A 24,780-nucleotide genomic window follows, 5' to 3' on the forward strand; every position below is an offset into this window, starting at 1 on the left:
ATGTTAACCCCCTCTGATGTGGAGTTGGCTGCTGTTGCTTCCCCATTGGTGGTGTCTCTTCGCTCTGGAAATGGTTTCCTTTGATAGGCAGAGTCAGCTAGAGGAATACATTTGGAAATGGGAGTGGACAAGGACTTGGGAGGACTGGGAAGCAGGAAGCACAGGGGTACTAGAGAAGCAGTTGTCTGTGGATGTCATACTCAGGCCTCTCCACCCATTGTGTGCAGTGGCTGCTGTTCCTCACACCTCTCTAATCTAGCTCTGAGATAATTGCTCTAAGCAGCTATGGGAATTCCCCTTAGTCTTGATAAAGATGGTTTAAGGGTGCTATGTGGCCCAGGCATGGCCAATGACTCATGAAGAGAGGTCTGCTTGCAGGTCTTCATCCCTCCCCCTCCCTCCCTCTTTCTCTTCCTTTCTTTTTCGTGTGTGTGTGTGTGTGTGTGTGTGTGTGTGTGTGTGTGTGTTGTACATATTCCTGTGTGTGGAGGCCAGAGGTTGATATCAAGTATCTTCCTCAATTACTCTCCATTTTTCTTATTTTTTATTTGGTTTTGTTTGTTTGAGACAGGGTATCTCTATAAAGGCTGTTCTGGAACTCACTCTGTAGAACAAGCTGGCCTCAAACTCACAGAGATCCTCCTGCCTTTGTCTCCTGAGTGCTAAGATGAAAGGTATGTGCCACCACTGCCCAGCTTGCCCAGCTTGCCCAGCTTGCCACCTTTGTTTTTTGTTTGTTTTAGTTTTTTGCTTTTTTTTTTTTTTTTTTTTTGAGACACGGTTTCTCTGTGTTGCCCTGACTGTCCAGGAACCTCACTCTCTAGACCAGGCTGGCCTCCAACTCACAGAGATCTGCTTGCCTCTGCCTCCCAAGTGTTGAGATTAAAGGCATGTGCTACCATTGCTGCCACCTTGTTTTTTAATGTGTGTTTGTGTGTGTGTGTGTGTGCGCGCGCGCGCCTGTGTGTTGGTATCTGCAGAAACCAGAAGAAGATTCTCTGTAGCTAGAGTCACATATGGTTGTGAGCTGCCTGACATGGGTGCTGAGAACTGAACTCAGCAAGTGTTTTTAACTGAGGAAAGGTCTCTCCTGGCCTTTCATCGTACTCTCTGAGACATGGTCTCTCAGTGACTCTGGAGTCCATTGACTCAGCTAGACTGTCCAGCCAGGGAGCTCCAGAGACCCGACTCTCTCTGCCACTCAGTGCTTCGGTCACACAGGTGCTGCCGTACCTGTCTTTTTTAATGGATGTTGGAGATCTGAACTCAGGCTCTCATGATTCAGCAACAGGCACTTGGCCAACTGAGCCAGCTCTCCTGCCTATGACTGCACTTTCAAACTTCTCCATCTTCATTTCCACAGCCTTTTCTTTGACTTCCTGGAAATTAAAGGTGGTCCAGGTGCTAGAGCTCTCAAGCTAGAGATCTGTCTGTCTGTGGAGGGTTGCACATTTGTCTGTCTATGGAAGTTTGTACATACATTTGTGAACCCGGAGATGTTGGCATCCTCTTTAACATCTCAGACAGAGAATGTGATTGAGAATAAGCATAACAGATTAAAAATAAATGTAGCTGGCTTTCTTTTGGGCCACCAACCAGCTCTCAAATCATGACACTCTGACTTATTAGTTATGAATGCTCAGCCTTAGCATAGGCTTGTTTCTTGCTACTCTTATAACTTAATTTAGCAGTTTCTTCTCATCTATGTTTTGCCTCGGGGCTTTTTACATTTCTTTCATTTTGTGTGTCCTACTCTGTGTCTGGCTGGCTGGTGGCTGCCTGGCCTACCCCAGAGTCTCCCCCTCTTTCTCCCTCATTATCTGTCTTCCCCCTCCCTCCTCTCTCTTTCACCTAGATTCCTCCTCCTACTTATTCTCTCTGTCCAGCTCTGCATATCCTTCTACTGCCTAGCTATTGGCTGTTCAGCTTTTTATTAGACCAATCAGGTGCCTTAGGCAGGTAAAGCAACACATCTTTACATCGTTAAACAAATGCAGCATAAACAAATGTAACACATCTTTACAGTTAAGTACTATTCTGCATCATTAACAAACCTAACACATACTTACATAGTTGAAGTAATTTTCCACAATAAGCAGAGCCGGAAGGTTGTGGGGTATAGCTCAGTGGCAGAGCACTCACCTAATATCTTTGAGACCCTGGGCTTTCCCCCAGAACTACCAAACCAAAACCAAACAGCCCCCTAAAACTGGAGTCATACATGGGATAGAGATTTTTAGTGACAACATTTGAAACCAAGGCTTCAGAGACACCTGAGTTCAGAACTACTACCTGTGTCTTGCAGGTGCTTTGAAAGGTAGATGCCTTTTTTGTTTGTTTTGTTTTGAGATAGGGTTTTTCTGTGTAGCACTGGCTGTCCTGGAACTCACTATGTAGACCAGGCTAGCCTTGAACTCCTAGACATCCACCTGCCTCTGCCTGCCAAGTGCTGGGATTAAAGGCGTGTGCCACCGCCACCTGGTGGTAGATGCCCTTTTTGACTATGCCAATTTTATTTTAAATCAGAAGTTTTAGTTTTGAAGCAAGGAAGTTTCTGAAACAGAATCAAAACAGCCTCTTTATGATCCACTGTGTAAATAAGTAGCTAGAAGATAAGAGAACAATGACCTTGGAGCATGGGGAGAGCTACAGGAGTTGAGGGAGGTAGCCTGGGGTCCTGGTGAGGCCAATACCTGCCCATGCTGCTGGGTCAAGGGTCAGCCTCTCTGAACCTTGACCTTCAGGGCTCCTTAGGAAAGAGTGAGCACTGCTGTTGGTGGGCAGACTCCCTGAGATGCTGAGGTGGGAACACACGGAGGAGGAATCTGGTCACCACTCAACCTCCTGGAGGAGCTAACAGCAAAGCTCTACTACACGGCCACACTCTCCCGGCAACTGTTGCACACCTGTCCCCTGTTTTCCTGAACATTTGGTTCTCTTCCAGCTCCTGCTGTGGACCAGGGCAGACAGACAACCTCTCTGTGTCTTGGCAAAGCTGGACTGGGGCTCACAGAATGGAGAAAATACCAAGGTTTTATTTATCCTGATCCTGGATATCTGATACTCATGAACACACAGAGACTCGGTACCTTTAAAAACTTTTTTTCTTCAAGAGAGGGTCTGTCTGTGTAACTAAGGCTGGCTTTGAACTTTTACCTCTCTTGCTCCAGCCTTCCAGGTAGAATTTCAGGCCTGTGCCATACCAGTTCCATTATTCTTCAGCAGGGACTTGGGGTCTAGACTTCAAGAGGCTGCAGATCTACTGTTCAGTGGCAATTGGGGATCATAAGGCACCCACCCTACGGTCCTCCACATCTTGGTAGCTGGCATCCCATCACACTGCTTGCCATAGTGAAGCAGTAGAAGCTATCCTCCAAACAGCCCAACATGATGGAGTCTCCACGTGACTGACAGCACATGAAACACGGCTTCAGGGGACTGAGGAGCTAGATTCTGGTTTTTATTTGAGTGCTGACAGCCACATGTGTCTGGTGGCTACAGTACTGAGAAGTGAGTTCCAGGATAGCAGGGAGGCCAGAGTGTGTGGCCTATTCATGTGCACCAAACAAGGCCAGAGACAGTGGGAAAAACACCGCCCAGATCAAACAGAACATTTGTTGGCCATCTGGAGGAATCTGGAGTTTCTTTTATTTATTGCATTTTACTTTATTGAGTATTTTGGGCACAGGACATGAAACTGGAAGCCTCATCATTTAGCGACAAACTTTGCAATGACATGTCATGTTTGCTGTATTCTTTTCATTTGAACTCAGGCAATGCAGCTGAGGAGGCAACTCAGGGGTGGAGACATTAGAGTATGAATGCCAGAAGGCAGAGATGGTTGGGGTCAGGAACACCTTAGAGGTTGTCCACCACAGTTCACCACAGAAGGGTCTGAACAAGGGAGTAACAGGGACAGGTTGGTTATTTTTTGTTTTGATTTTTTGAGACAGGGTCTCTCTATATCACCCTAGTTGTCCTGGATCTCACTCTTTAAACCAGGCTGGCCTTGAACTAACAGCGATCTGCCTGCCTTGGCCTCCCAAGTGCTGGGATTAAAGGTATGCACCACACACTTAGCACAGTTGGCAGTTTTAAAAAGAAGCAACCTAACTGGAAGATGCCTTTAATCCCAGAACTCAGGAGGCAAAGGCAGATGGATCTCTGGGTCTGAGGCCATCCTGGTCTATAGAATGGGTTCCAGGACAGCCAGGGCTACACAGAGAAACCATGTCTTGAAAAACCAATAAAATAAAATTTAAAAAAATAAACAAAAAGGAGTAACTTGGTTGTGTGCCATGGCACATATTTAAAATCCTTACTAGGGAAACTAAAGCAAGGTTGCTTGCAGTCAGAGTTCAAGACCAGCCTGGTTGACAATATTGAAAGCTTGTTGGAAAAAGACAAAAAGGAAAGAAGGGAGGGAGAGAGGGAGGAGGGGGAGGGAGAAGCTATATAGTTCACTACTTTACAGGAAAGGACCAATTTTTACTTACTCAATTAGTGCATCTTTTGAACAATGGTGCAATCAATAACCTTGACTGTTTATTTCTTTGGCCTGAGTGTAATGACTTCTGTAGGTCAGATTCCAGGAAATGCACCTCTCACATTGTTGTGTGGTTATTTCATCTAAATTAAAATGTTCTCTCCTGGAGATTGTGTGTGTGTGTGTGTGTGTGTGTGTGTGTGTGTGTGTGTGTGTGTGTTGTAAGACCAAGGAAGCTAATAAGACTTCTCAGGCTTAGGAAGCTCAGTTTCAAGATTCACAGGGTCCTATAAACAGGAAACAACTCCAGGAGAAGGGACTCTTCAGTGGAGCGACCTGCACATTGGTCAGGAAGCTTGCCCAAGTCCTCACCCATGCTGGTGGGCTTCTAGGTGATTCAGCTGCCTTTGAGTTACCTATGATGTAATTAGCCCAGATAAACCCATTGGTTCAGAACTGGGTAGGACTGTTTCTATAACCTGGTGTTGGTCCACTCTCTGGGATGAATAGATGTTTGTTTATATCTTCCCAGGAAAAGTCACTCTACACATAAGCCTGGTGATAAATTTCCCTTTTTAAAAACATCTCTAGGGGCTAGAGAGATGGCTCAGTAGTTAAGAGCACTGACTGCAGCTGGGCAGTGGTGGTGCACGCCTTTGAACCCAGCACTCAGAGGCAGAGCCAGGCAGATCTCTATGAGTTGAGGCCAGCTTGGTCTACAGAGCAAGATCCAGGACAGGCACTAGAACTACACGGAGAAACCCTGTCTCAAAAAACAAAAAACAAAACAAAACAAAAAAGGGCTGGAGAGATGGCTCAGAGGTTAAGAGCAGTGGCTGCACTTCCAGAGGTCCTGAGTTCAATTCCCAGTGACCACATGGTGGCTCACTGCCATCTATAATGAGATCTGGTGCCCTCTTCTGGTGTATGTATAGATAATAAATAAATCTTTTAAAGGGGGGGGGGCACTGACTGCTCTTCCAGAGGTCCTGGGTTCAATTCGCGCATATAAATAAATACCATCTCTAAAACCTGGAGTTGTGACTGTTATCTTCTACTCACCTATTAATTCCAGCTCACCGATGGTCTTAAGTCACTTGTTTACATGCCCTGGCTGCTGCAAACCCAGTATGGTTTATCCCAAAAGGTCTACTTCTTGTCTTAGCCAAACATTGTTTTGCAAACAGCCAAACTAGACTCTGGGTAATTTAAGAAGACCAGAAAGAGATTGGTCAGCTTTTGGGGGTGCTTGTTGAATTCCTCATGCCAGGGAGAGTTGGCTTAACACCTGTATCCTTGCTCTCCTCCCAGCCTCCACCCCTGCTCCCATAATGAATTTCAAGTAACCTCCAGCTGTCTTGTGTTGGTCTCTTCCTGGGCTTCAAAGATCTGCTTGGAAACATGCTATGCTACCACGGACCCAAGTGAGCAAAATCTATTTCCTTTCTCTGATCTTAGTGAGCGTCAGGGCTTGCCCCTGCATCTCCTGGACTCCCCCAATAGAACCAAAAACCCAGTGCCTGCCTTTCACAGCCCACCTCCACAGTGCATCTTGGAGCCCTTTAGCAAAGCAAATCTACTCTCCCTACTTAAAATCTGCCTCCACGACTCCCCATTACCCTCAGAATGAAGCCCGAGGACCTCCTTGATCCAGGCTCCATCCAAGACTCTGTCCTCAATTTTATGCGCCCCTTGCTCACCACAGTAGCTACTCATAAACTGCAGATGCTCTGCCCTTAGGTGCTTAATATATGTGCTACATATATTAGCCATCCTTCCCTCCTCTACAGATCCTTATTCATGTTGCACTTGATTAAATGTATTTCTTTACTTTCATTAACTAATTTACTGTGTGTAGCTAGAGCACAAGTGGAGTTGATTGTCCTCTCCCACCACGTGAATTCGGATCAAATTCAGGTATTCCTATTTAGTCAGGCTAGGCCTCAGGTGCCTTTAACAGCTGAACTATCTCACCAGCCACCTTTACAGATCCTTGAAAATGCAGATTTTTTTTTTTTTTTTTTTGAGCTGAGGATCGAACCCAGGGCCTTGCGCTTGCTAGGCAAGCGCTCTACCACTGAGCTAAATCCCCAATCTCAGAAAGTCGTCTTTAGCCAGACAGTTCTTTCCATCCTCTACTCCATCAAAACTTCAAATGTGCACCTTCTCACTCAGCCATCAGGTCTCACTCGGATACAACAGTCTTCATTTGGTGCCTAACAGTTCACTAGTCAGAGCTATCATTTCTAAGTACAAATCATCCGTCTATGGGCTTCATATTTCACTGAACAGACTTCTCTCTGTAAACTACAATGCCGTCTATGATCTCGCTGACACTCTTGCTTCCTGTCTCACCTCAGACCACTGGACTCAGAAGCCGCCCATGCTTTTTCTCCTGGCCAAACTTTATGCGCAATGCCTCCGCTGGATCTGCGTCACATCCTGAGACCCATTCTGGTCTCTTTCATGAACTTGGGCGTTGGGCATACTAAGCGCGCACTACCACAAAGCTACATCCCTAGATCTTTTGTTTTAGTAGCAAGCATCATTCTAAAACCACCCATTAAATGTGCTCACTTACAGGATTATTACCACCTTTCTTCCCGCCTAGCACGTAAGCACTGAGTTTGGTTTTCTTGCTGACACCTCTATATCCGGCACCTGGCTGGGTGCCTGGGACAATAGCAGTATTTCTGCAGGAATGAATGAATATGGATCAAAGACACTTAGTTGAATCCGGTTGTTCCTTAATCCCGGAGTTTGAGCAAGCCTCCGTTTCCTGCTGTGCGAAAAAGGGTAGGGAGGAGGAAGTGGGGAGTTGAACTATACTGTGTTGATGAGCTGCAAAAATTCGGGCTTGTTTTCCCCCAGTCTCGGCGTGCAGCCAGCCACTCAACGTCCAGCGGCTCAGCTCCCCACCTGTATAATGGGTGTGAACTCAACCTCAACGATTTGGGATTGTAGCGCTGCCTAATAAGGCAGTAGAAGCCGAAGGCGGCCGGGCGGGTGGGAGGAGAGAAATCACAACATCCGGCTGCGGGGGTGGGGTGCGGCTGGGCTGGAGGCAGCCGCCGCTAGGGAGGTAGGAGCCTCCTTCCGTCCTCTGCTCGTTTCAGGACGTGCGCCCTTCAGAAGCAGCTGACCCAAGACACGACGGAAAGAGACACATGCTAACCAAGCTACCTGCTGGCCAGCAGGATACACAGCGTGATAGCAACAAACCCTAGAAATCCTATTAGGGAGCCAGTCACTCGGTCACGCCTCCATCCAGTGACCCAATTAGATTGCACTGCTGCATGGTTGACTCTTCCTTAATCCAATCATTCGTTTTGTCTCCTGGGCGTGGCCCCCCCAGAGCCCCCCTCCGACTCCCCGGCGGAGGCTCGGCCCTAATTGGCAGCTCAGGATCCTACGAAGGCCTAGAAATTCGAACCTAGGGGCTGAATCCCGCCCGCAGTCCAACCAGGAAGAGGCGACGCAAGGGGGCCCGCCCCCTCCCCGCTCAGAGAGAGTTCCCGGCTCCGTGGGCGGAGCAGGACGAAGAGGCTGACCAATAGCAGTCTGGCGCGGGGAGCGTCCGCTCGCCTATTGACTGAGCCAAGTAAACAGAGGGCGGGGCGGGGCGGGGCTGCGCCGGTGGCCCGGGAGGGGCGCAGAGTGCGCGGCGGGCGGCGGCGGCGGCCGGGGAGGCCGGGGAGGCCCGGGAGGCCGCGGCGCGGTCAGTCGAGCCGAGCCGAGCCGAGCCGCGCCGATCACCATCGGCTCCGGCTCTCGCGGGCAGTCCCGGCCGGCGGCGCGGCCTGGCGGGCCGGGCGGCGCTGCAGCCCATGGAGCTCGAGAACATCGTAGCGAACACGGTGCTACTCAAGGCCCGGGAAGGTGAGGCCAGGCAGGCGGGCGGCCAGGCCCGGATGCGGGGATCGCGGGCGCGCGACCTCGGAGCTCCACGGGGCGCCCGGGCCCCAGCTACCCTTGTGCCCTGGAGTCTGCACCCGGACTCTTAGCGCGGATACGAACCCTTCCGGCCTGCCCCCTTCACCTGCCCCCGGAACCAGGGGCCCAAGAGGGGCGGGGGTCGCGCCGCGGGCATCGAGTCGGGTGTGTGTATGGGGCGGGGGATGAAGGAGAAAGGGAAGGAAGATAAAAAGTGGGACGTGAGCTTCAGGAGCGTGTGTCTGAGACCCCTTCTAAGGTGAGAGGCAGGAAGATGCCCCACGTGCCCCAGGCCCCAGATGCACTGAACAGCACAAAGTTGGTAATCTGTAAAGATTGGAGAATGAATGGACCAAGCCTTTGCACAGACAGCCCAACCGACATGGGGGAACTTCTAGACGCGTACATTACCAATAGAACCACCACTCACTGGGAGACTCTGGACACTGAAACCCAGTGAATGGGTAACGATTTTTGCATTCAGCAAGCCTATGACCTGTTAGTGTAGACGCACAAAGAAATAAATGGGACAGAGCAAACTGGCCTGTTCGGACTCTAAGGTTAAATCCCTGACTGGGAAACCAGTCTTGTGGAATTAGTGTGTGTGTGTACACGGATATGCTTCGGAGTAGCTCCTTATTAATTTACACCTGCTCTGTGAGGGTCCTAGGCGACAAAGGATCAGACATTAAATTCACTGCCACATTACCTCAGCGACATAATCATCAGACACCTATACTGCCCCACTCTGTCCAGGGTGCTAGGGGACCGACGAGAATCAAGATTCTTCTTTTTGGAACTCCAGAACATGGTGATAGTTTTCCACTTTTTGATGGGCTTCCAGGCTGAAGGAGTCATTAGCTTCACTGTTCTATATCAGGTTACAGGTGGGAAACTGAGGGTCAAACCAGCGACTAACCCCAGATTACCCAGCAGGATTATAATTGATAGGTTTAGTACAGAAGGTACCCAGTAGAAGTCTATAGGAACCTCAGAGGAGCCCCCATTGTGCAGCACCTGAAGTCCCCTGCCTACCCAGTGCACCCAGGGAGGTGTTGCCTGGAAATGGGATGGGCAGGCTGGGTCCCTAGTGCCCAAGGGAGGCTATCTTATCTTCTGCCCCTTATCAAGCTCAGGGGCTGGGCCTTCCTCTCAGCCTCTGGGGGCATCTGCCGATTCTGTTCTGCCTCGTCATCCAGCCAGCTAGGAGGAGGGGTAAGGAGAGCTGGGGCCAGGCCTCATTTCCTAGGGCTAGCCAATTCTGGCCTCAGGCCCCCTGAGGGCATTGGACCAGTTGCTGTGGGTACCCTTGGATAGGCTTTGTTGGATCTTGGGTGAGGCGTAGGATAGCATGGCCATAGTGGGGACTAGTGCCTCCCCAGAGGACCTGTATCCCGAACTGGCTATCTTTCTGCACCCCCCACCCCCACCCCATATACACCTGCACGGCCTTTAACATGCTTCCTGACCCTCAACATCATTGTTCCTTTTTGTACATATAAAGTTTAAGGAAAGCCCCATTGTCATGGAGCCTTCTGTTACCCATGAACTGCTTGTATCAGAATCATGTCACAAAACAGCTGGCAGTTTGGGGCCAGCTTTCCAAGTGACCAGAGACCCTCAGCATCTGGGAAACCTGTGGTGTATGTATACAGCTGTCTCTCTTGTTGATTCTGTTTTTGAGATGGTCTCTCTCTAGTCTTGGCTTACTTGGAGCATGCTAAGTAGACTGCAGGCTGGTCTCGAACTCTCAGAGTTCAACCTGCTTCTGCCTCCCAAGTGCCAGGATCAAAGGTCAGTTGGCTTTTAATGAACGCTAGTCACGTTAGAGGTGGGTAAGGAGCTGGATTTGGGGGTTGAGGCTCCAAACTCAACACACAGAGACTTGGTTATCTGGTTAGGTGGGAGGACCCTGGGGGTGTGCACCCTCACTTGGATTTCCTTCCTTTCCCAGGTGGCAGAGGCATACAGAAGGAGGGCAGGGTCCGGTGGAGAGGAGCCCCACAGATTGGCAGCCAGTTCTAGGACAGGATATTTGCATGTGGCTTTTTGCTCTTGCCTTGATAGAGCTAGGAGGAGGGAGAGGAGGAAGTGACTTCTGGGGGAGGCAGGCAAATGGAGGGTGGGTGAGGGCCCTGGGTAGAGGGAGAGTGGGAGGAGTTCCCCTTCTGGGGAGGCCTTGCCATAGGTTAAGGAGTGGAGATCTCTTGCTCGCTGCAGTGAAGCAATGCTGTGGGGCACATGGGGCACAGGCTGTAGCAGGGCCACCAGAGTTTCTCAAGGGACACTGCAGCACTTCCTCCTTCCTCGGGGAGCCCTGTTAGCGACCCAGCCCTGCCCCTTTCCCAGAAGGCAGCTTCTCCTCCTTTAGTACTCACACTGAGTTAGGTGGGGACAATGCTGGGGAAGCTGAGGCAAGGAAAGTTAAGTGCCTAAAGTTATCAGTAGATTGGAGCTGGGTCTTGCCTCTTTCCACAGCCCTACTGAGTGCTGGACACAGTCTCTCCCACTCACCCTCCAGTGCCTCTGGAGGTGCCATGACAGTTGGGTGGTGTGGGTGGTGCAGCAGTGGCTAAAGTGTGCATTGGAGTTTCAGATCCAGGTCCTAGAGGTTGCAAGACTCAGACCTCTCCCACCACCCTTAGTGCCTTGTTTCGGAGACTCAATGTGGCTCCCTCTCTGACATACTGTTTTCCTGAAGTGTGAGTTTTTTGTTTGCTTGGTTTTTTGAGACTTTGCCTATGTGGCCTGACTGTACTGGAACTCGCTATGTAGACCAGGCTGGCCTTCCTCTCAGAGACCCTGTCTCTGCCTCCCTGATGCTGGGGTTAAAGGCGTGGGCCACCATCCCCAGCCCATTTTTGTGGTTTCATTTTCCAATCTCTAGTCCAGTTCGCCTGCCTCACTGTTTTTCCAGGATGGGGTGGGAACTGTCAAAGCACACATTTACCTGTCAGGTTCTGGAGGTGTCCCTGCCCCTGTGTGGTTCCAGTGGGGACAGATAGGGGCTCACCTAGGTAGGCATCAAGGCAGGGGCAGGGGCATCCTGATGCCAGCCCTCTTGCCACCACTTTGCTGTGGGCAGGGAGATAGTTCTGGTGCAACATTTGGTGTTAGGGGCCTGGGAGGTTGCCTAGGCTGCCCCTGGTATCTCAAGTATGTCCCATACTACATAGAATCTCTGGCTGGCATGCCTTGCCTTCTTAGGTGACCCCTCCACTGTGGTGCCTTGTCTACTTCCTTTTTTATTTGTTTGGTTTTTCTTTCCTTTTTTTTTTTTTTTTTTTTTGAGGCCAGGGTATCCCTATGTAGCCTTGGCTTTCCTGGAACTGACATGTAGGCTTCATTCACCTGTTCTTGAATGCTGGGATTAAAGGTGTGCACCACCACTGCCTGGCTTTTTATCTGCTTTTCTTTTCTTTTTTCTTTTTTTTATATTTCAAGACAATATTTTTCTGTGTAACAGCTCTAGCTGTCTTGGAACTCATAGAGATCCGCCTTCCTCTGCCTCCTGAGTGCTGGGACTACAGCTGGGCTCTCATCTACTTTCCTAGTTTTTATGTTTTGTTTTGTTTTTTTTTTTTTTTTTTGAGACAGGGTTTCTCTGTATAGCTTTGCGCCTTTCCTGGAACTCACTCTGTAGCCCAGGCTGGCCTCGAACTCACAGAGATCCTCCTGCCTCTGCCTCCTGAGTGCTGGGATTAAAGGCGAGCACTACCACCGCCACCTTGCTCGTCTACTTTCTTAACCTGTAGAATTCCTGTTGAGTAGGGGAGTGGATGAAGCAAGCCTCTTGCTGAGATGTCCTCACTGTTCTTTCGGGTTCTCATCCTGGGAGCCCTTAGCATGGGTGTCCAGAAGGACCATGTGTATCCTGGAACTTGTGAAGGGCATGCTGGAGTGTGGTGGTAGCTCAGGACTCCAGTGAGACCCACTTCCTGATTGCTCTTGCAGGTGGTGGCGGGAATCGCAAAGGCAAAAGCAAGAAATGGCGCCAGATGCTGCAGTTCCCCCACATCAGCCAGTGTGAAGAGCTTCGCCTCAGCCTTGGTGAGGCGTGGGTGAAGCTCCAGACTGCCAGAGCAGACGGGGAGGCTACCCGAGAGGATCCTTTCCAGACCCTGCCCTGGGGCACAGGGGCACATAGGGAAGGGTGTCCAGTGCTCAGGAAGATTGAGACTACATGATCCATCCCAGGTTCAGCTCCTGGGTTTGAAATGGGTGGAGGGCAGAGACTCAGTACTGACTGGTGTCAGTGGAGTGGGCATGAGGAAGAGGAGGGCTGGTCTGGGCTGGAGGAAGGAAAGGCAGCCTGGGGCCAGCAGGTTTGGAACATCAGTCCTGTGCTTATGAGCCTTATCCAGACCAGACCTGAGGGCACCCATCCAAGCTAGAGAAGTACGATCCGGTTGTTTCTAGAGGGGGCAGAAGGGCTCATCCTATTCTTAATGTCTTGGCTGAGGATCTGAACAGTCCCTAAGCTGTCCAGGCCCCTGCTGTGGCTTGTATGTGGGTAGAATGTACCCTGCTTGGAAAGGAGGCCCAGCTGAGAGCAGCGGAAGCCACAGCTTCCTCTCGCACTTTCGCCAGGCAGGCAACAGGTGTAGACTCGGGCTGGGCTGGGCCGGAACCTCACAGACCACACCCAACCCCAGAACTGTGACATGCAAGTCTGTGAACCGGGAAACCCGGGCTCTGGAGTCCAGACTCCTGGCTGTGTGACACTGAATTGAATTAATCAACCTCTCTGGGTCCCATAGCCCCCAAGTTACATTGGGGTAACAGGTAACAGTGGTGCCCGCCTAAGGATTGCAGTGAGGGTTCTGAAAGAAGATAAACCACTCTTGGGGGGGCTAGAAGTTATTGGATCCCAGATGTGGGGGTAGATGCCAGAGTGCCCTGCCAATGAGGGTCTGTGACCCAGCAGCTCCCTCTTGGCCTGCAGAGCGTGACTACCACAGCCTGTGTGAGCGTCAGCCCATTGGGCGCCTGTTATTTCGTGAGTTCTGCACCACAAGGCCTGAGCTGACCCGCTGTACTGCCTTCCTAGATGGGGTGGTGAGTACCCCGCCCGGGCCCAGCCCAGCATGGAGGGCGGGCAGGGGTCCAGGCCACTGCCCTTTCCCACATCTGTCACTCCTCAGCCCAAGCTTCTTCACTTCCCACCCTGCAGGCTGAATATGAAGTGACCCCTGATGAGAAGCGGAAGGCATGTGGGCGCCGACTAATGCAAAATTTTCTGAGCCCCACGGTGAGTTTGCTGTGATGAGGTGATGACGGCAGCAGGCAGGGCCCAGTGACAATAGGCAGAGTGACCACAGCCTGGGCAGTGAGCGCCGTGGAGCTGTTCCAGGGCATGGAGCCCAGGGGTTGGGCCGAGCTTGGGTCAGGCAGCCTGCCAGTGGCTGTCTCACCCTGTCTCGAGTGGGAGGGGCAGGAAAGGAGCTCAGCAAACAGGCAGCTAGTGCACTACCTACCCACAGCCACCCTTGGCACCCACAGACATCTGGCAGTGTTGCCTTGGCAGTAGGCAGTTGTCCAAGAGAGCCCTCTGCATTGACCTGTCTGTGGCCTGTTCCTAGGGTCCTGACCTCATCCCTGAAGTTCCCCGGCAGCTGGTGAGTAACTGTGCCCAGCGGCTAGAACAGGGACCCTGCAAAGACCTCTTCCAGGAGCTGACCCGGTAAGGCTCCATACCCACAAGTCTGGAATTGGGCTAAGGAAAGGGGCTTCTGTGGTTCCTGAAGTCCGTGGCAAGCTCAGCTCCTCCCTGTCCACGCTGCTTGAGTTTAGCAGCTGCCCCCCATTTGTGTTTCAGCACGGAATGCATGTCTCCTGCTCGGTGCAGTAGTGAGAAGATGCATGCTCCAGGACGCGAGCTGCTTGTGGGCTGAGCAGTCATGCAGTGGGAGGCCTGGGCCCTCAGACTGAGGTTGCATTTGTTAGGGCCTTATACCTACAGGCTGATACTGTCTCAACAGGCTGACCCATGAGTACCTGAGCATGGCCCCTTTTGCTGACTACCTCGACAGCATCTACTTCAACCGTTTTCTGCAGTGGAAGTGGCTGGAAAGGTGAGCTCCTGGCAGGCCGGTCTGGGATAGGCAAGGTTGTGGGGTTTCCTCCTGGGAATCCCTGCATAAATATTTGTTTCTTTTACTCTTGCCTATAGGCAGCCAGTGACCAAAAACACCTTTAGGCAGTACCGAGTCCTGGGCAAAGGTGGCTTTGGGGAGGTGAGTGGCCACCTGGTGCCCTTGCAGAACACACTAGATGGGTATGGTAGGCCTGGACCCTCCCACCTCCAGCAAGAGCGTGGCTGGCCCCCGTTTGTCACTGTTTACTCTGGCTACAGGTGTGCGCCTGCCAGGTGCGGGCAACAGGCAAGATGTATGCATGCAAGAAACTGGAAAAGAAACGAATCAAGAAGCGGAAAGGGGAGGCCATGGCGCTCAATGAGAAGCAGATCCTGGAAAAAGTGAACAGTAGGTTTGTAGTAAGTACACAAGGAGCTCTCTCCCTTCCCTTTGGTCACACTATCATCTACAATCCCCACCCACCAGGCTAAAGTCCCTCCCTGTTGTCAAAGGGACTGCCCTCTGCTCTGTACCTTCCTGCCCTGGGCAGTACCTAAGAAGGTGGGGTAGGAGTGCTATTCCAGGCTCAGGAAGCCTGCTGAGCCCTAAGGAGTGGCACACAAGATTGTTTGGGTGGCTGCCATTAGCGCGTGTGTGCTCACTCCTGCACACATACTACCCCTCCCTCTGTCTCTCATGCATGAGCCCTGGTCATTCCCCACAGCTCCTGCCTGAAGGTTTGTTTCTCCTGAGCACAGGTGAGCTTGGCCTACGCCTATGAGACAAAGGATGCACTGTGCCTGGTGCTGACGTTGATGAACGGGGGTGACCTCAAGTTCCATATCTACCACATGGGCCAGGCTGGCTTTCCTGAAGCACGGGCTGTGTTCTATGCTGCCGAGATCTGCTGTGGCCTGGAGGATCTGCACCGGGAACGCATTGTCTACAGGTGGGCTGAGCTTCCCGGACTGCTCTTCCAGGACTTGATCCTTCTGGACAGGAGCAGCAGTCAGGTGTGATGTGGCAGCTAAGGCTGTCTGTCAAGCCAGATAGTGGAAGGATGGTGGCTGGGGGTTTGTCTAACCACAAGCCAACACTGGCCCCAGGCACAAACTCACCCACATTTGATAGATTTGAGTGCTTCAAACCTAGGTTTTGGGATCTAGGTCGCTGACAATGTGTGAATTCGGATTTTTGTCTGTGTGACCTTGAGCTAGTCAGCTCCCTGCTTCCAACCTGAATACTTTTTCTGGGAGACCCCAAGGTGGGCTCAATAGTAGAGAGAGCTCTGCTTATAGTGGTTATAGATGATGCTTTCATTTGAGCCTTACAGTGGCCCTTTGAGGGGATGGAAGAGTAGCCTCATGTGACAGAGAAGGTTGAGTCAGCCACCAGGAGGGAGCTTCAATATCAAGGGTGAACAAGACCAAGGATGATGTCCAGGGATTCCCCTTCCCCAGATGGGTCCCCCCACTGGGTGGACTCCTCACTTCTTTGGATTGGAGTCACTTCTCACTACCCTAAAAAGCTCTGAAGTACTGGCTCTGGCTCCCCTGAGTTGGCTGCATCCTAGGGAGAGCAGGGGTCTTTTACCCTGGCAGCAGATGAGCCCTTCACCTTGCTCCCTGCCTGACCTCAGCAGGCACTTGAGCTACAAGAGGCTGGATGTCTGGCTTCCTGGAAAACAGTGGCATCTGACCCTGTCTTTTTCTCTCCATAGGGACCTAAAGCCAGAGAATATCTTGCTGGATGACCATGGTGGGTGAGGAGGCCCAAGTGGGAGGGATGAGATGGGAAGGCCTGGTCTATCAGTGGACCCACCTGCTTCAATACCCCTACCCAGGCCACATCCGAATCTCTGACCTTGGACTGGCTGTGCATGTGCCTGAGGGACAGACCATCAAAGGCCGTGTGGGCACTGTGGGCTACATGGGTAAGTCCCTTTGACCTAATATACCAGTCTCCTGGGTCCCCTTGCTGTCCTAGGCCTGGCCTACCCACTGCTGTATTGAAGGGGGGGCTGTGTTTCCACCTAAGAGATAGATATCCCATACCAACACTACTACTGCTACTTTTTTGTGGATTAGGAGACCAAGACTTAGCCAGGTCCCACCACTATGAACCTCTGCTAGTCATTTGCTGGATGCTTATTGAACACCTAGGACTGGGTGGGTTAAAGGAACCAAATGCATTCCATGGCCCTTCGTTACCCTGCATGGCCTGTGCTTGGAATAAGATGCCCATCAGAGATAGAGGCAGTGGAGACCTCCATGTGGACTGTGTGCCACGGTACAGTCCAGGCTTTCCAGGCTCCATCTTGGGCTCGGCCTCCACTTTTAGCCTCTCTTTCTTCTGCTTTAACACCGAATCAGAGCTGCTTCCTGGAGGCTTTGAGTTGGATGTTGTCGGGAGAAGGACTCTCCGGGGCCTGCCCCGGCAGGTGGGAAGTGTCGGCAAGCGTGTGTTTTCATCCCCTTGTCAAATCCAGAAGTGACAAATCAGCGGCCACATGGTCCTGATTTGGCTTACATTAATTCTGAAGTTGAGTTGTTTTTAAAATGATTTGAATTGATTGCCAACATTTAATAAGCCAACTTCATGTTTAAAAAAAAAAAAAGGAGTGATGGGTTTTGGGCTAGGTGTATATGATGTAGCTCATAGAATACTGATGTGTATGGTCCTGTGTTAAACAGACTCCAGCACCGGGATCACCACACACACGCACACGCACACACACACGCACACGCACACGCACATGCACACGCACACACAGAACAGAACAGTCGGACATAGGGACCCTTGATGTAACACCCACCCCCGTTCAGGGCCACATCAGCTCTCATTGGTGAGATGAGGTCCCCACCAAAGGCCAGTGGCATGCCTGCCTAGCCAGTGGGTGTTTGAACTGATCCCTGGTTTTTGTTTCTGGGGCCCAAGGGCCCTCTGTTCCTCACCACTTCCCGCCCTGACTCCTGTCCCCTGCCCAGCTCCAGAGGTGGTGAGGAATGAGCGGTACACATTCAGCCCTGACTGGTGGGCGCTAGGCTGCCTCTTGTATGAGATGATTGCAGGCCAGTCACCCTTCCAGCAGAGGAAGAAGAAGATCAAGCGGGAAGAAGTAGAGAGACTGGTCAAGGAGGTACCTGAGGACTACTCAGAGCACTTTTCCCCACAGGCACGCTCACTCTGTTCTCAGGTACTACAATAGGCTTGACTGCCTGGCCTGGGCTGGAGCTGGGGTACCTCAACTGCCCAAAGGTACCCTAACCACCCTGCCCTGCTACAGCTTCTCAGCAAGGACCCTGCTGAGCGCCTGGGGTGTCGTGGAGGTGGTGCCCGTGAGGTCAAGGAGCATCCCCTTTTCAAGAAACTGAATTTCAAGAGGCTGGGAGCTGGAATGCTGGAACCGCCTTTTAAGCCTGATGTGAGTCCCACCTACCCTTGCTAATGGTCAGGCCAAGCCAGGATGCAGGGGGGCTTGGAGCAATGGCCAGGTCACTTTCAGTGCAGATGTTGGAAAAACCCATCTAATGGATTGGGCTGCCCTCCAAAATCTGTATGTGTGAACATTTGTGTGTGTGCGTGTGCATGTGCATGTATGAAGCCCAACCTAAGGTGAGTGTTAGTATACTAGGTTAGGACGAGGGGTAGACATGGGGATGCTCCAGAAGCACTACAGGAACTTGATTCTTCCCTGTACTGTGATTGGTTAGTCTTCAATGGCAGGCATCTTTTCCCAGGTTTAGTAGCTCAGGCTCACATCTTTGCTAGCCAGCTACCCAGTGAACAGAGAGCAACTCTTGTGAAGAGCCTCACTGGACAACTGGATCACATGCCTTCCAGCCCATTGCCTCCCTCCCAAAAGTTTGTGGAGACTGGGTCCTGTGTTGACAGTTTGCCAGGAGTACCTGGCAAAGCCTTCAGGTGATGGACTGACCAGCTTGGTGGTTGTCAGCCTCATGTGTTTATGCATTTAACACCTGAATACTGTATGTATCAGGCCTTGGAGATAATGAGGTCCATGGAGCCAGGCCTATCCTTATGCTCTAATGGAGAGAAACACCAAAATTAACAAGCAAGGAGGGCTTTCAGACAGTCCTGAGTGACAGGAAAGAGAGTAGGCTATGAAGGCAGCTATGCTGCTTGTAGTCACTTTAGACAGGGTAATCTCCAAGAAGGTGACGCCTAAGTAGAACTGAGGAGGGGTGTGCCAAGATTTGAGCACATGGGCATTACAGGCAGAAGGAACAGGCAGACACTGAAGCCCTGGGGCAGGGTCAGCCTAGGGACATGGAACAGCAACTGTGTGGCCAGTATGATTGGAACAAGTGTGTGCAGAGCAGGAACAATGTCACGCTCTAAGTGTGACAGGATACATTGGGGAGTGTCAGCCCGAATGTGAGGTATGGGAGTGGGTCACAGAGGATATGAGTGTAAGTGAGGGAAAGCCAGTGAGGGATCCTGAGTGATGGCTCACTTGTTAGACATCATCCACAGCGAGAGGGTGAGCCACAGTGTCAGTGAGCTGGCACTGGAACCAAGCAGGTCTGACTTCATCTTGCCTCCTCAGGCTGGAGCTGCTTGCTGCTGCACAGGTTGACTTCTACTCTGTGCGTGTCCTCTAACTGAAATAGTCACACTGCCTGTGGGCCAGTTGTTCAAATTTAGAAATAAAGTCAGTAGCTTAGAACTTAACAGAAGCAGTAGATGAAAAAGCAAGCTTGACAATGCTTGCTTTTTTTTTTTTTTCGAGACAGGGTTTCTCTGTGTAGCTTTGCTCTTTCCTGGATCTCTCTTGGTAGCCCAGGCTGGCCTCGAACTCACAAAGATCTGTCTGCCTCTGCCTCCTGAGTACTGGGATTAAAGGCGTGCGCCACCACCGCCCAGCTTATTTTTTATTTTATGATTTATTATGACTTACTTATTTATTTATTTATTTATTTGAGCTGAGGATCGAACCCAGGGCCTTGTGCTTGCCAGGCAAGCGCTCTACCACTGAGCTAAATCCCCAACCCGACTTACTTATTTATTATGTATACAGTGTTCTGTCTGCATGTATGCCTGCACACCAGAAAAGGGCACCAGATCTCATTACAGATGGTTGTGAGCTGCCATGTGGTTGGTTGCTAAGAAATGAACTCAGGACCTCTGGAAGAGCAGTCAGTGCTCTTAACCTCTGAGCCACCTCTCCAGCCCTGCTTTTTTGTTTTTGTTCTTGTTTTTATTAAAAATAAAACGTCTGCATGTGTATCTGTGTATGGGTATGTGCATGTGAATTTAGGAGTCTAGAGGCCAGAGGTGTCAGATCCCCCTGGAAGAGCAGTGCAAGATATAACCTCTGAGTAGCACTTGACAATTTTGTTGTTGTTGTTTTTTTATTTACTTATTTATTTGATTTTTTTCAAGACAAGAGTTTCTCTGTGTAGCTTTGGAGCCTGTCCTGGAACTCGCTTTGGAGAGCAGGCTGGCCTCGAACTCACAAAGATCTGCCTGCCTCTGCCTCCCAAGTGCTGGGATTAAAGGCATGTGCCACCAACGCCCAATTGTTTGTTTTTGTTTTTAGGGACAATGTTTCTCTGTGTAGCACTGGCTGCCCTGGAACTCACTCGGTAGACAGGGCTAGCCTTGAACTCATAGATCCACCTGCCTCTGCTACCTGAGTGCTCCCATGCACAGCTGACAATACATTTTTAAAAACTCTATTGAGATGAAATTCACAGTTAACCCATGTAAAGCATGCAATTCAATGGAAAGAGTCACATGACTGTCACCACATAAGATAAGAATGTTTTCACCAGCTTCTTCAGAACCTAAAACCCTGTGTCAGCTGGGGTTCAAAATTCTTCCCTCCACTAGTTCTCTTATGTTCATCTACTTTGAATGCTTCAGATATGTGGGAAGATGGAGTCCTGTTGAGCATGGTCTTCTGTGCTTGGCTTCTTTTACAAAGAATGCTTTTAAGGTTCCTCCATGTTATAGCATATACCAATACTTCATTCTTTTTTAAAACTAAATAATATTCTATTATATAGATATACATTTTATTCGTACTTGGCATGAGGGTACCTTTTTGGGGGGCTATCAGGAATAATACTCGCTACTGTATTTTTTGAGATGAGGTCCCATTGTGTTGCCTTGTGCACTTTTGAACTCACAGACTCAAGCCTTCTGTCTGCCTCAGCACATACATTGGTATAAAATTACAAGGTCACATGTGGTATATCTTGTAGAGAGCATCAGACTTTTCAGGCCAGACACACCATTTTACATGATGGTCATGATAATGCGTCTATCAGTACATAGGTTTGTAGATGGTCTATGTGTGCTGGGGATGGATCCCAGGGTCTCAAGCATACTGAGCAAATGTTCTACACCACTGAACTATACCTGTAGCACTATGATAATATTTTAATTGACTTCCTTTGTGGTAAGGTTTTGAAAGCAGTGTAGAGATAGAAAAGAAAGTGGCCTTTGAATGCAGCGGCCAGCTCCCAGCAGGAGCTGGAAAGGTTCTGGGAAACTGGGCATTCTGGAGTGCAGACCCCTCTAGCCCCCACATAGGGAGCCAGTATTCCCTTTCCACCCCAGCCCAGCCCCAAGCCTGTGCACAGCCTTATCCAGTCACTGCACAGCAAAGGGTCATGACCCTAGTCTGCAGAGGTGGAAACTGCTTCAGAGACAAGGGAATGCTGGGCTAAGGAGTGCATGAGGCGCCTACTGCTCTCCAAACCAGGGAGCTGCAGGTGTGCGGGCAGATCCAGGCCAAGGGTGACTGAGGTCAAGTCCTCTTGACTCTTCTGTCTACCCCCAGCCCCAGGCTATTTACTGCAAGGACGTTCTGGACATTGAACAGTTCTCTACAGTAAAGGGTGTGGATCTGGAGCCCACTGACCAAGACTTCTACCACAAGTTTGCCACGGGTAGTGTGTCCATCCCCTGGCAGAATGAGGTAGGGACGACCCTGCCAGTGGGGTGGTCTCCAGGTGGGGTGTCCCTGGGCCCTCCTCACAGCTGCCTGTTCTTGGGTAGATGGTGGAGACGGAATGCTTCCAGGAACTCAATGTCTTTGGACTGGATGGGTCAGTCCCCCCAGACCTGGACTGGAAGGGCCAGCCACCCGCACCCCCCAAGAAGGGACTGCTGCAGAGACTCTTCAGTCGCCAAGTAAGTCCCTCAGTGTCTGACCTGTGCCCCCAGCCTGGTGCACGGATATAGTGGGTGGGAGGCAGAGCGGGTGCCCGTCTACACTGGGAGCGAGCCTCTTCCAGCCCTTCCAGTGGTGCCTGAGGTGCCTCTGCCTGCCTGTGCCCCACGCCTGGCTGGTCTCATGGCCTCTTTTCTCTTTCCAGAGGTGAGCAGTGTGGGCTCCTCGGGGGTTGGCCTTGCTGCCTGACCGTGGGGAGCCCCAGGCAGCCCTTCAGAGACAGAGGCGAGATGTAGGAGAAAGAAGTCTGGTGCCCACCTCCCTGCTCCCTCCCTGCTGCTTGCTTCCCTGCACCCTGACCCCTTCAAGCTGCTAACCTTCCTTAGCATCTGTCTCTCTGTCCTGAGTCTGTCCAGGGGATGGACAGAGGCCTTGCTCGGGCAGATCCTGGGAGCTTCCTAGTCTGACTTCAGTCTGTCGCTAGAAAGCTATCCCCTGACACCACCCATGTTTGGCCCAAGCTGCTACTCTTAGTCTTGTGGGAACCCCACGGCCCCTTTCTGGGCATGCCACTGGCCTTGGTCAGCCTCAGTGGTGACTAATGGCACCTGCTGTGCCTCTCTCCCTCCATGTCTTCCCTGTCCCTCCAGGATTGCTGTGGAAACTGCAGCGACAGTGAGGAAGAGCTCCCCACCCGCCTCTAGCCCCCAGGCCGAGGCCCCCACCGATGGTTGGCGGTAGCAGCTACTCTCAGTGAAGTTTACAGTTTTACACAGTGGTGTCCCCCTTGTCCACTCAAGTGGCCTGGGGAACACAGCCGGAACTGTCCCCAGTGTCCTCCGTCCCTCAGCCCCTGGCCCAGCTGAGTTTGACAAGGCCTGGGCCATCTTGGGACAAAGGTGCGTCCCTTCAGCTCTTCTCTGCAGAGCTTGGGGCTTTATGTATTTATGTATTTGTACGAATGTATATAGCTACCAGAGCGTTCTTAATTCCACCCTGGACCTGGCACTCCAGGACAACTAGCCCTGACTGGGAGAGCCAGGAGCTGGCAGAGGAGCCAATGCCAAACTCTAGGCTTCTTGGGCCCAGTCCAGATGAGCAGAGTATGGGCCAGGTCAGTCTCTGACCCCAGTATTGCACTGGTCACCACCAAGCTCCAAATGAGATTTGTGCCTGCCTGTTGTGGACTTAGGCCACCACCTTCTGGTTGCCCGATACTGTCACTTTTTTTCAGCATTTGTTAGCGCTGGAAATGGGGGCTTTGTGTCCTCTAGGCCTGGGCCGAAGTATAACCATAGACTGAACTGACTGGGACCCATCAGACCACAAGCTAGGTCACCTGCCTTCCAGCTCTCAGAGCACATTATCTCTTATTCTAGGTCATGTCCTGAAGATACATTTTTCAGAAGTGCCCCAGCCCAGGCCATAGGAGGGGTTAGATTCACCCCTCCAACATTCCAGAATCCCTCATAAAAGTAGACATGTGCCCAGCAATAATCTACCCTTCCCTATGTGTGCCTGTTGGGGGTGGGGGGTGAATGTATATCAGTGTGTGAAGAGGGTAGGGTAAGGCTGTGCCTAAGCCCAGACCCTAGCCCTGGCCTGTCCCAGACTGTGATGGCCATCCTGATGCTGATGTTAGGACAATGTGGGACCACAGGGCCCTGGCTTTTCCATATTTAAAGCCGATGTAAGCTGCCACATGTCTCTGTGTGACCAATGTGAGCTGCCATGTGTCTCTGTGCGAATACAGTTTGAGCACAAGCCTGGCCAGCCACCCCTGCCTGCCTCTTTTTTAAAATTATTTCTGGTGTTTCAAGGATTCTTCCTGTTTGACACAGTCAGAAGGGATTGGAGATGGACCTGGAGTAAGACTAGGGTCTGCCCTTAAAAAGCCCAAGAATCCTCAGGACTTTACAGGCAACCAGACCTTGGAAAAAAATCTCATTTTTTCCACTTGTAGGTGGGACACAGCCTTGGATACCAGCTAGGGTGTCTGTCCGACTTCTACAGAGGTAGATATATTTGGCTGGTCTGTAAACGTTCTGAGGCCAAAGTGGCCTTGGAAACTTGGCGGTAGCCTGGAGAGGCAGGTGGGAGCTGTTGTGAGAAACACCAGGCCTGAGCCAGTGTTAACCTGGCCGCTACTGTGTGTCCGCCCTGATCTGGCACACATGTATGAGACCCAGCTCTCTGTCTTCTGTGGGTGGCCAGAGATGCTCTGAGTGACTTGGTTGAGGAAGAACAAATGTGGCATGGGTAGCAGGGACCAGCCACCTGAGTTTCAGAGAAGAGAGTTTTCAGAAGTTAGTGACTACCAGGTCCTGAAGTAGTCACCTGAAGATAGAAATTAGCAAGATCATTGGGGGGGGGGGGGGCGGGTGTGTGTGTGTAAGAGCTATTTAAACAACAAACTTCTCCCAGGCTTTGCAAACTCCTCCCAGGGTCCTTAGTTTCCCAAGAGTCCCTGGAACCACCCTGCCTGTGAGCTGAGCACCAGATGCTGTGAACATGACAGCCATGATACATGTCGTAGTCTGCAGCTTTGGGTGCTGACTGCTTAGGCCCTCCTTGTCTGAGGATGCCAGTTTCCTTGCTCGTCAGCTGAGAGACTCTGAAACAACCAGGGTTCTTCCAGTTCTCCCCTGGATGGCCTGGAATTCACTGTGTAGATAGGCTGGACTGGCCTCAAACTTCCTGCTCTTCGGGCCTTCCTGTCTAGTGTTGGGATTATAGATATGTGCCACCACACCAGTAGTTGCCAACAAGTGTCTTCTCAGAAGGGGCCTCCTAGCATATAGAATGTTTGCAGATGCTCCCATCCTTGTGAAGGAAATAAGGGTGTGCAAGGGTGAGTGGGTACCAGGTAGTGCCATGAAATTCTCTGCCTGTTACTCAATCCAGATCCTTTAACGTCCTTTGAGCTAGGAGGTATCCAGGGAACGCCTTTTCTAAGGTTAGGTTTACATTAAATCCTTCATGAAGTTTCCCAACAAGACTATCATACTCCACTACCCAACCCTGCAGTGAGAACTAGGGACCCTGATGGAGATGAGGCCCCTGGCAGCTTGGAGCTAATTTGGTAGGCAAGGACACGTGGGAACCATCATATTTGGTGTGATCAGCGTTGTGGCAAAGGA

General features: G+C 51.1%; 1 protein-coding gene across 2 annotated transcripts; it reads left to right on the forward strand.

The window, feature by feature from the left end:
- The first annotated feature begins 8,144 nt into the window (after positions 1 to 8,144).
- On the forward strand, positions 8,145 to 23,419 carry Grk6 (G protein-coupled receptor kinase 6). Of its 2 annotated transcripts, none has more exons than XM_036188145.1 (16): positions 8,145 to 8,365; positions 12,374 to 12,469; positions 13,365 to 13,477; positions 13,593 to 13,670; positions 14,002 to 14,102; positions 14,401 to 14,493; positions 14,592 to 14,655; positions 14,775 to 14,915; positions 15,255 to 15,445; positions 16,217 to 16,254; positions 16,340 to 16,429; positions 17,484 to 17,692; positions 17,783 to 17,920; positions 21,308 to 21,445; positions 21,526 to 21,660; positions 21,846 to 23,417. In XM_036188145.1, the coding sequence occupies exons 1-16, from the start codon at positions 8,314 to 8,316 to the stop codon at positions 21,849 to 21,851; spliced, it is 1,683 nt and encodes a 560-aa protein (XP_036044038.1). In that variant the 5' UTR covers positions 8,145 to 8,313; the 3' UTR covers positions 21,852 to 23,417. The 2 variants fall into 2 exon arrangements, with proteins under 2 accessions (XP_036044038.1, XP_036044037.1); XM_036188144.1 differs by having other exon boundaries at positions 8,147 to 8,365; positions 22,291 to 23,419.
- Positions 23,420 to 24,780: the final 1,361 nt, after the last annotated feature.

This window comes from Onychomys torridus, chromosome 5, assembly GCF_903995425.1.
Source record: "Onychomys torridus chromosome 5, mOncTor1.1, whole genome shotgun sequence".
Classification (NCBI taxonomy): domain Eukaryota; kingdom Metazoa; phylum Chordata; class Mammalia; order Rodentia; family Cricetidae; genus Onychomys; species Onychomys torridus.

Excerpts from the sequence above, each read along its gene's own strand:
- Grk6 (XM_036188144.1), top strand. The coding sequence starts at position 8,314 with ATGGAGCTCGAGAACATCGTAGCGAACACGGTGCTACTCAAGGCCCGG. Across the intron at positions 13,478-13,592 it reads CTGCCTTCCTAGATGGGGTG|GCTGAATATGAAGTGACCCC; the intron begins GTGAGTACCCCG and ends CCCACCCTGCAG. Across the intron at positions 21,446-21,525 it reads CCATCCCCTGGCAGAATGAG|ATGGTGGAGACGGAATGCTT; the intron begins GTAGGGACGACC and ends GTTCTTGGGTAG.